Below are 10,961 nucleotides of genomic sequence, written 5' to 3' on the forward strand. Positions count from 1 at the left end.
AGTAGTCATTCCAAAACTGATTAAGCACTGAAGCCATGAGATTTCACTATGGTTTGACAGTGATTAAGACTTATTGTATAAACTATCTCTAAATTCTTGCACACCAGGTAAACACTTCACCTTCAAGCATTACATTGGCATTCTGAAAAAAAGTTTATAGTTTAACAACCGTCAATAAATCATCTTATCTTATAATCAAAGAACGTATTGAGGAACTGGAGCTGCAGCTTGATGATTTTCGGCTGGTACGGGAGATTGAGGAAGTGATAAACAAGAGCTACAGGGAAGTGGCCACCACTTGGTTGCAGGTGCTGGGCAACTGGGCGACTGTCAGGAGAAGGAAGGGAAACGAGCACCCGGAGCAGAGAAACCCTGTGGCCGTTTCCCTCAGTAACAAGTATTCCACTTTGCATACTGTTGAGGGGGACACCTACCGGGGAGAGATGCAGCGACTGGGTCTACGCCACAGAAGTTGGTGCTGTGGCTGAGAACAGAAGAGAGATGAGGAGATCTGCTTTAGTAAAAGGAGATTTGATGGTTAGAGGAATGGAGATGAGATCCTGTGGACGCAGTAAAGACACCTAGAGGGTGTGTTACCTGGGTCCTAGATGTCTTCAATCTGGTCCACAGCATTCTAAAGCAGGAGGGTGAGCAGCCAGAAGTCTTGGTACATATTGACACAAATGATATAGGTAGGAAAGGGGAGGAGGTCCTGAAGAGAAATTTTAGGGAGCAAGGTAGAAAGCTGAGAAACAGGACCTCCAGGATAGTAATCTCTGTATTGCTGCCTGTACCATATGCCAATGAGAGTTAAGAATAAGATGACTTGGCAGAGGTATGTGTGGCTGAGGAACTGGTGCAGGGGGCAGGGTTTCAGATCTCTGGATCTGGGATCTCTTCTGGGGATGGTCCGACCTGCACAAAAGGGTGGGTTACACTTGAACCCGAGGGGGGGCCACTATCCTTGTGAGCAGGTTTGCTAAAGCTGTTTGGGAGACTAAACTAACTTGGCAGGGGGTTGGGAACTGCAGTGACAGGGCTGAAGATGGTGTAGTTAGTTTACAAACAGAGGTAGGGTGTAGTGAGATTGTTAGTAAGGAGAGGCTGATGATACAGCAAAATTGCAGTGAATAGGATGAGTCGTAATGTAAAATAGGAACAAGATTGAAAAGCATAATGAATACAGGATTGAAGACACACAGTACACAGAGTAAGGCAGATGAATTTACAGCACAGTTACAGATTGGCACATATTATATGTAGCTGGGAGCTTAATGTCCAGGGATACACATTGTATCAAAAGGACCAGCAGGTAAGCAGAGGAGTGGGGTGGTTCTGTGGTTTAAAAAAAACCAAATGAAATCATTAGAAAGAGGTGACAAAAGATCAGAAGTTGATTAGGGTAAAGGAACCCTTAGGAGACAGTGATCATCATATGACAGAATTCATTGTGCATTTTGAGAAGGAGAAGCTAAAGTCAGATGTTTCAGTATTACAGTGGAATAAAGGGGTTTTACAGAGGCATAAGAGAGGAACTGGCCAAAAATTGATTGGAAGGGAACATTAGCAGGGATGATGGCTGAGCAGCAATTGCTAGAGTTTGTGGGAGCAAATCAAAAGGCACAGGATAGATACATCCCAAAGAAGAAGTATTCTAAAGGCAGATGCGTCAACCGTGGGTGACAAGAAGTCAAAGCCAACATAAAAGCTATAATAGAGTAAAAATTAGTGGGAAGTTAGAAGATTGGGAAGCTTTTAAAAACCAACAGAAGGCAACTAAAAATGTCATGAAGGAAAAGATCAAATACAAAGCTAACCAATAATATTAAAGAGAATACCAAAAGTTACCTCAGACATACTGTACAAGTGAGGTGGAGTAAATGCATTGGACAACAGATATTTTTGAAAGTTTTGTTCCTCAGAAACCAATTTTTTGTTTATGATAGACCGCTTGAAGCTGAACACAACTATAATTTCAGACTACTTGTATCACATAGGAATTTGGAGAAACAAGAAATTAACTTTTATTGAATATAATGTGTTTAATTGCTTAACTGTGCAATAGTTCTACTAAACTAAAATGTTTTGTTGATAATTTTCATTAATCTTCTTGCTTAAGTGTCCAACAATAATCAACCAGCATTGATGGATTCCAGTTACCCTGGTACTGTTTCTGCATGACTGCCATGACCTTGTACCGTCACTAACAACATCACGATTTGCAGGAAAGAAGTGTAAATGGGAATGTGGAAAATGAATCTTTAGTGACATGTTGCACTTCATGGTTTCAGCTTACGTTGTGGACAGTATTTTAATTGACTTCATCTATGAACTGAAATAGCCAATACAGGCAGATTCAAAAAAGATGGTGGGTGAGAGGGAAATTTCATGGTGATTTTTCATGATCAGCAAACCAAAATCCATAAAATACATCTCAAAGTATCCAGAAACCAAAATTTTTGTTGTCCAGTGATAGCGGACTGCTGGATAATTATGCTGGAGACGTGGTAACAGAGGACAACGAAATGGCAGATGAACAGAGTAGGTATTTTGCATCAGTCTTCACTATGGAAAGCACTAGTGGTGTGCTGGAAGATCGACAGTGGTAGGGACCAGAAGTGAGTGAGGTTTTCTTTACTTGAGAGAAGGTGCTTGGAAAACTTAGAAGTCTGAAGTTAGATAAGTCACCTGGGCCAGATGGTCTACACCCCAGGGTTCTGAAAGAGGGGGCTGAGGAGATTGTGGAGGCATTAATAATGATCTTTCCTTCAGCATGGTTCCAAAGGACTGGAAAATTGCAAATGTCACTCCACTCTTCAAGATGGGAAAGGGGCAGAAGAAAGGAAATTATAGGCCAATTAGTCTGAACTCAGTGGTCGGGAAGATGGTGGTAGATGGTGGAGTCAATTGTTAATGATGTAGTTTTGGGGTGCTTGGAGGCACATAATAAAATAGGCCATAGTCAGCACATAGGCCTTAAAGGAAAATATTCCCTGACAAATCTGTTGGAATTTTTTGAAGAAATAACAAGTAGGATAGACAAAGATTAGTGGATGTTGTGAATTTGGATTTTCAGAAAGCCTTTGACAAAGTACCTGTGGTGAACTACATATACCTGTCTGGACACACCCCCTGCTGACTGCTCCTGTGGCTCCTCCCACAGACACCTGTATAAAGGCGATTGAGGTCTGAGCCCGGCCTCTCTGTCTCCAGGATGTAGTATGGTGGTCAACCACTGCTTGTTCCTTCTTTCAGTCAATAAAAGCCGATATCTCGCCTGACATCCTGTACCGGCCTGGCAGACTCAATGAGCCCCCTGATGCCTTATCCAGGGGAACATGTGCTAGCACACAGCTTGACCAGCTATACACCCTTCATGCACATCTTTGCCATCCGGGGGTCACCCGATTTTACCATTTCATGAAAGCCCGGAATCTGCCATACTCCCTGGAGGACATCAGGACGATGACCAGGGACTGCCAAATCTGTGCTGAGTGCAAACCGCACTTCTACCGTCCTGAAACGGCACAACTTGTCAAGGCCACCCGCCCCTTTGAGCGACTGAGTGTTGACTTTAAGGGCCCCCTTCCCTCCACCGACCACAATGTCTATTTTCTCAATATTATCGACGAGTACTCATGGTTCCCATTTGCCATCCCCTGCCCCGACACCACTACCATGTCCGTCATAAAAGCCCTGCGCCAGCTCTTCACTCGGTTCTGATATCCCTGCTATATCCACAGTGATAGAGGGTCCTCCTTTATGAGTGACGAGCTGCGCCGGTACCTGCTAGCTAGGGGCATTGCTACTAGTCGGACCACGAGTTATAATCCCCGGGGAAATGGACAGGTGGCGAGGGAGAATGCCACAGTGTGGAAGGCCACACTTTTGCCCCTAAGTCAAAAGGGTTGCTGATCTCTTGATGGCAGGAGGTCCTCCCCAAGGCACTCCACTCTATCCGCTCCCTGTTATGTACGTCCACCAATGCCACCCCTCACAAGCGTCTATTCTCTTTTCCCAGCAAGTCTGTCACTGGGACCACCCTACCAGTTTGGCTGACGTCCTCAGGGCCAGTGCTGCTCCGGAAACATGCAAGGTGCAATAAATACTCCCCGCTGGTCGAGAGGGTTCACCTTCTACATGTGAACCCCCAGTATGCCTACGTGGTCTTACCTGATGGGCGGGAGGACACGGTCTCTGTCCGCGACCTGTCACCCGCAGGAGCAGCAGACCACTACCCTGAACACTCCCCGGTAACTATGAACCCTGTACCCGAGGTGACACCGCGCACACCAAGCCCTACACAGACTCCTCACGACACTCATATACTGGGCGTCTCGTACGCGTATGTTCCAGGCGCCTCGCACACGCGTGAGGGATCACTGGCGCCTAGTGGGCTGACACCTCCAGTTAGGCCGGAACCAGCACAATCTCACAATCTCCATCTCTGGTGCAAACGGGCATCTGTGCAATCACAGCCGGTGCTACGTAGATCGCAGCAACAGATTCGATCACCTGATAGACTTAACCTGTAAATATACTTGTAAGAAACTTCGCCACATGGGGACTCTCTTTTAAAACAAAGTGGGGGGTGAATGTGGTGAACTACATATCCCTGTCTGGACATGCCCCCCCCCCCGCTGGCTGCTCCTGTAGCTCCTCCCACAGACCCCTGTATAAAGGCGATTGAGGTCTGAGCCCGGCCTCTCTGTCTCCAGGATGTAGTATGGTGGTCAGCCACTGCTTGTTCCTTCTTCCAGTCAATAAAAGCCAATATCTCGCCTTTACGTCTCAGAGAGAGTTATTGATGGTGCATCAGCACCACACATGAGACTGCTTAACATGTTAAGGGCCCAAGGTATTGCAGGAAAGATTCCAACATAGATAGAGTATTGGCTTAATAGCAGAAGGCAAAGATTGGGAATAAAGGAGCCTTTTTTGGTTGACTGCCAGTGACTAGTAGTGTTCCACAGGGTTCTGTGTTGGGACCGCTTCTTTTTATGATATATGTCAATGATTTGGATGACATAATTGATGGCGTTGTGGCCAAGTTTGTGGACAATACAAAGATAGGTAGAGGGGCAGATGGTGTTGAGGAAGCAGAGAGGCTACACAAAGATTTGGACAGATTAGGAGAATGAGTAAGGAAGTGGCAGATGGAATACAGTGTCAGGGAATGTATGGCTATGCACTTCGATAGAAAAAATAAAAGTGTAGACTATTTTCTAAATGGAGAGAAACATTCAAAAATGAGGTGCAAAGGGACACTGAGGTGCAAAGAGACATGGGAGTCCTTGTGCAGGATTCACTGTAAGTCAATTTGCAAGTTGAGTCTGAAAGAGCTTGGTAATCCTTGGGCGGGCTTCCCTAAAAAATCATTTGCAGGGTGAGTCGGTGGTGAGGAAGGCAAATCTGTTATTAGCATTCATTCAAGAGGATGAGAGTATAAAAGAAAAAGTGTAATGCTGAAACTTTATAAGGCATTGGTGTGGTCACACTTGGAGCACTGTGAGCAGTTTTGGGCCCCTTATCTAGTAAAGGGTGTGCTGACTTTGGAGAGGGTTCAAAGTACGTTCACGAAAATGATTCCGGGATTGAAAGGCTTATCGTATGAGGAACTTTTGATGGCTCTAGACCTGTACTCACTGGAATTCAGAAGAATCAAGGGGGATCTTAATGAAACATTGAATGTTGAAAGGCCTCGACAGAGTGGATGTGGAGAGAATGTTTCCTATGTTAGGACAGTCTGAGACCAGAGGACACAGCCTCAGAATAGAGGGACATCCATCCGAACAGAGATGAAAAGGAAGTTCTTTAGCCAGAGTGTGTTGAACCTATGGAATTTGTTGCCACAGACAGATGAGGAGGCCGGGTCATTGGTTATATTTAAGGCAGAGATTGATAGATTTTTGATCAGTCAGGGCATGAAGGGATATTGGAAGAAGGCAATGGATTGGGGCTGAGAGGGAAATGGATCAGCCATGATGAAATATATAACAGAAATAAAGACAGTGGGGCACACTGACCAAAATAGGCATGGTGAGTTTTAATCCTATTTCCCATCTTTTGGTCCCTGAATGTGCACATCCAGTCAAAGATTAAATGTTTTATGACTCTTTCCATCCTCTCAGGCAGAGAGTTCTAGAGAACGAGTATATTTTGATTCAAGTGATTTTGCCTTGACTCCCTTCAAGAGCCCAAACACTGACTCCTGTGGCACACAACTAGTTTTTGGCCTCTACTCCAAAATTCAAGTTTCAAATACTACCCTCTTCTTCCTACCTCTGAGCCGGTTTTGAGTCTACCTAACCAGCTGTCCCTCCATTTTACCCTTCCAGATCAGCCTACTGTGTGAGACCTTGTTAAAAGCCTTGTAAAAGACAAATTCATATCCACTGCCCTACCCTCACCTATATTTTTGGTTTCCTTCAAAAAATTCTGAAAGATTTCTCAAGCACAGCTTTCCACACAGAAAACCATATCGACTCCTACTAATTAGTCATTGTCTATTCAAATGCTGGTAGATCCTCTCCCTCAGAATTCTTCCTAGTAACCTACCCACTACTGATATCAGGCTGACTGGCCTGTAGTTCACTGGCTTATCCTTGCTGCATTTCATAAACAATGGAATGACTTTAGTCACCTTGCAGTCTTCAGGAACTTCAACATCTTCCCATGGCCTATAGCTTTGTCACTGTCAAACACACTATCAATGGTGGTGCAACAATTCATCAGCAATATTCTTGATCAGAGCTTCTACATCTAAATCTAAATCATTGATATGAACTACAGACAGAGCAGGCTATGATAAAAAAATACCCTACAGTTTTCAGTTATACCAATATACACCTATTATTCTCATTTGTTTTATCTCATTGAACCAGCTTTAAAATCTTTGCAGCTCATGGATTCTACTTTTCTACCACTTGGGATTTTTGCAAAATACTAATGACATTCAGAAAAAAGAATCACGTTTGTTGGTAGTTTTGACAGGAACACTGGAAGTAAGATGCCATGGATGATCAACCTCTTTGGGTGACTGCAGTTGGTCATGTGCACTGGGAGGAGGTTGTGGTGCCCTATTCTGTGAACCATGCTCATAAGATGGGATGAAACAGCCCAGTAGAAGAACTCCCCTGTGATCAAACTGGAAGCCATACCTCAATCCAAGGGCAGATGGCCAACTGTCTCAGGATCTCAATTAGCTGCATAATCAGAGTTTGATTTTACCTGGAATAGACAGTGCTGGTAATTATTTCTGGATGAAATTGCAAAATTGGAACAAGCACCCTGGCCATATTCCACAGATATTTTCCCAGTCACTCAAGTGCAATATCCATCATAGTCTTTACCAGTAAAATAAGATCTCACATTTCCTCTCTACAATTGCCACAAAGCTATCTCACTCAGACTGGGTGTAACTTATTCCTTGCTTCACTAGCTGAAAGGGACAATAATCTCATACGCTTTAAAATCAACAGGGAGATTTTGTTCAGCATTTCACTTTTGAGAAATTCATTCAGTAACTGCCTCAGTAGTGGCATTATAGACATGAATCCATTAGTGAAGGCGCTACAATGCATGCCACTTTCTTGTAGTTGACCTAAAGATCTGAAAACGTATTAAATATAACATTTGTCAAACGAATAATTTATTCTTAAACCTATTTTATCAATTTTTTCAGGATCACGAATCTTGGCTCATATCAAAGCCAAAGATATCTTTTGTTTCTTTATTTTTGCCTTCGAACATGATTACCATTTGACATTTCAAGAAATCCCTTCAGGAAAGAGTCCATTAGCACAGTACCTGTTGGGAAATAACAGCCAATACATTAGGATGTTAATCTCAACCGCTTTATCACAAAGCAAATAAATGGAGATGGATGCTGTCTAAGAGAAAAGGAAGTAGAACCAAAAAAAAGCAAAAAAACTGTGCACTAAAATTTGGCAGCCGAGCATCACCACAATAATCAGACTTATGGGAAGGTGGGAGCTTTAAAGTGTCAAAAGACTATCTTTTTGCTTCTAGCATAGATTTTTCAAAAGAGCTTCATTAATTTGGGAGCAACAGCTGAATATATTTTTGTCAATGTAATACGGTTGTAAATCAAACACTAAGAACTTTCACAATTTTTATTTTTATTTTCATCTAGAGATACAGCTCGGTAAGAGGCCCTTCCAGCCCAACAAGCCTGTGCTGCCAAATGACACCTATGTGACGACTTGACCTACTAACCAGTACGTATTTGGAATGTGGGAGGAAACCAGAGCACCCACAGGAAACCCACACATTTTGGAAAATATTTAACCAAAAGCTGTTTATCTTTTCTTTTCTTAAACAACAGGATTAGGCTTTTAACAAGGGCTTGGAAATAGTATGGCAGATCACCTGGTAAATACAGAGGTAAATGCACAACGAATTGCTGCAGTTGAAAATTGCTTCGGAGCAAACGGCCAACCTCTAGCCCTGCCTGGGCGGGTGCTTGTAGGTGAGGGATTATTGACAAAAGTCTGTCGCAAGAAACCAAAGGCCCGAGTGTTTTTCTTGTTTAATGACATCCTGGTGTATGGAACTGTCATCATCCATAAAACAAAATATGCAGGCCAGCAGATAATACCTCTGGAGAATGTTACTGTTCAAAACCTTGAAGATAGTTATGAGCAAAAAAACCAATGGCTGATAAAAACATCACGGAAATCATTTGTGGTGAGTGCTGCAACACCTCTTGAAAAAGAAGACTGGATGAGGCATATTGGCAACTGTGTGAAACAGCTATTGGAACAGACTGGAAAGACACCACCTACTGATCATGCAGCTCCTTGGATACCGGACAAGATGACTGAAATCTGTATGCGGTGCACTCAAAAGAAATTCAGTACCGTGATCCGGAGACATCACTGCCGGAAATGTGGCTTTGTGGTGTGTCATTCCTGCTCGAAGAACAAATTTCTTATGCCTCAGCAGTCCTCAAAGCCTTTAAGGGTATGCACACTATGTTACCATCAGTTAATGGAAGAGAAGAGCAAGGAATGCAGAAAAGCAGATGGCGTGAATGGTCAGAGAGCTATGGTGGCCAGCAATGACGAAGATAGTGAGAAATCCAGCGATGATGAGAAAACAGAGCAATGGCAGGAGCAGGAGCAGTTCTTCTCATCCGGTTGCTCTTGGTCCTCTTTCCACACTTAATCCTGATCAGAGACAATCAGCTTCATAAGCTCAAAGCAAAAGGTTAAGAAATTTGCTTTAAGTAATTTTACAGAAAAATACTGAACTTAAAACTATAGTTTCAATGTATGCTAACCTGAGTAGAAGTAATCCTGAGCTTTACATGGCAAAGAATGTTTTTATTTACTAATTGAGAATCTGTGGACTAGAGACATGATTAATTTGATAAGTTGCTTATTCACACCTTAAATCTTCCAAGATGAACAAAATTATGTGAATACTTAAGTAATTTTGATGCTGTGTATATTTCAAGATTCAAGATTGTTTAAAGTCATTTCCAGTGTACAAGTGGAAAGGAGAATGAAATAATTGTTACTCTGATCTGATGCTGCATGAAAAAACACAATAATTTCAAGAACCCAATAATAAAAAACACTAAATTTAAATACATAAAATAGCTTACATGCATAAATTGATGCTAGGCACAAGAGTGTCTGTACATAAAGAAATGATAAAGTGGCGGTGGGGGTGTTGAGAGATAGGTTAGCAGTTGGAGGTGTTGACTGTCCTTACTACTTGGGGAAAGTAATGGCTTTTGAGCCTGGTGGTCCTGGCGTGGATGCTATGTAGCCTCCTCCCTAATGGGAGTGGGACAAACAGCCCATGAGCAGAGTGGGTGGGATCCTTCATGATGTTACTGACCCATTCCCTGCACCTTACTCCTTGATGCTGGGTGGGCTGGAGCTGGCAATGCTTTAGGACCATGAGCAATTGTGTGAGATGTGCTCTCCCAGGGGATTGACGCCGCTTGCAGTTTCCACTGCTATGCCACCAATGGAAACGAAACTGTGGGTGATACGAGTTCTCCTGAAGCTTACTGACATTGAGGAAAAGGTTATTTGCCTAGGACCCAGGCCTGAAACTCTTCCACCACCTCTCTGCAGGCTGCCTCATCCTTGTTGGTGATGAGCTCCACTATTGTCATGTCTTCAGTGAACTTGACACTGTGATTACTCGGGTTTTTGCCCATGGAGTCATGTGTGAACAGAGTATACAGCAATGGGCTCAGCTCACAGCCCTGGGGAGCACCTATGTTGAGGATGATGGGGAGGAAGGAGCATTTGTGCCTCCTCACTATCTGAGGTCGGTTGGTTGGGAAGTCCAACACTCAGCTGAACAGTGGTGTATTTCGACCAAGGAGTAGGAGTTTGTTCACCAAGGTCTGTGGGACAATAGTGTTTAATGCTGAACTGAATCCAAGAAAGCACTTCTGAATGATATGGTTTGGGATGTTGCCTGATTCAAAATCGAGTTCATCTAAGGGCATAGTGGAGGCGCAACATTGGATTTAGCAACAATGAACCTGGAAAATAAAAACAATTGTTACTGTTCTTCAGTGTCTGTAGATTCATTTTACATTACAGCAGAATTATAGAATCACAGAATATTCACAGCCAAGGAGTCTGTTCAAATCACTGTCTGCGCTGTATTTAAGATCAAAGTTCTACTTCATTTAAAGACCTTTCCATCTGAACCCAAAGACTGAGTACTTATCGTAATAACTAATTACTGTGGGACAATGCAAAGTCAAACACACAGATCCGACCAGGCAAGGATGGCAGATTTCCGTCCCTGAAGGACACTCGGAAACTTCCTTGTTATTTTCATGGTTATCCAATCCTGGCTGCTTTGGAAGAAATCAAACTCCTATCTTTGATCAATGGTTTTTGGATTTAATCACCATGCTTAATCATCACCACTCATTAATCCAAGAGCACAGGTGAAAGAGTGGC

General features: G+C 43.1%; 1 protein-coding gene across 8 annotated transcripts in view; it reads left to right on the plus strand.

Annotated features, from left to right (window-relative positions):
- Window positions 1-10,575, plus strand: part of plekhf1 (pleckstrin homology domain containing, family F (with FYVE domain) member 1) — a 29,952-nt gene extending 19,377 nt beyond the window's left edge. For 4 of the 8 annotated variants that reach the window (XM_059992945.1, XM_059992947.1, XM_059992946.1 and 1 more), the window contains one exon: window positions 8,156-10,575. In XM_059992945.1, the coding sequence (XP_059848928.1) occupies window positions 8,380-9,189 (810 nt within the window). In that variant the 5' untranslated portion in view covers window positions 8,156-8,379 and the 3' untranslated portion in view covers window positions 9,190-10,575. Of the gene's footprint in view, window positions 1-3,844; window positions 4,254-8,155 lie in introns of those variants that run through there. The other 4 variants (XM_059992944.1, XM_059992951.1, XM_059992950.1 and 1 more) reach the window with 3 other exon arrangements.
- Window positions 10,576-10,961: the final 386 nt, after the last annotated feature.

The sequence above is a fragment of the Hypanus sabinus genome, chromosome 17 (genome assembly GCF_030144855.1).
Source record: "Hypanus sabinus isolate sHypSab1 chromosome 17, sHypSab1.hap1, whole genome shotgun sequence".
Taxonomy (NCBI): domain Eukaryota; kingdom Metazoa; phylum Chordata; class Chondrichthyes; order Myliobatiformes; family Dasyatidae; genus Hypanus; species Hypanus sabinus.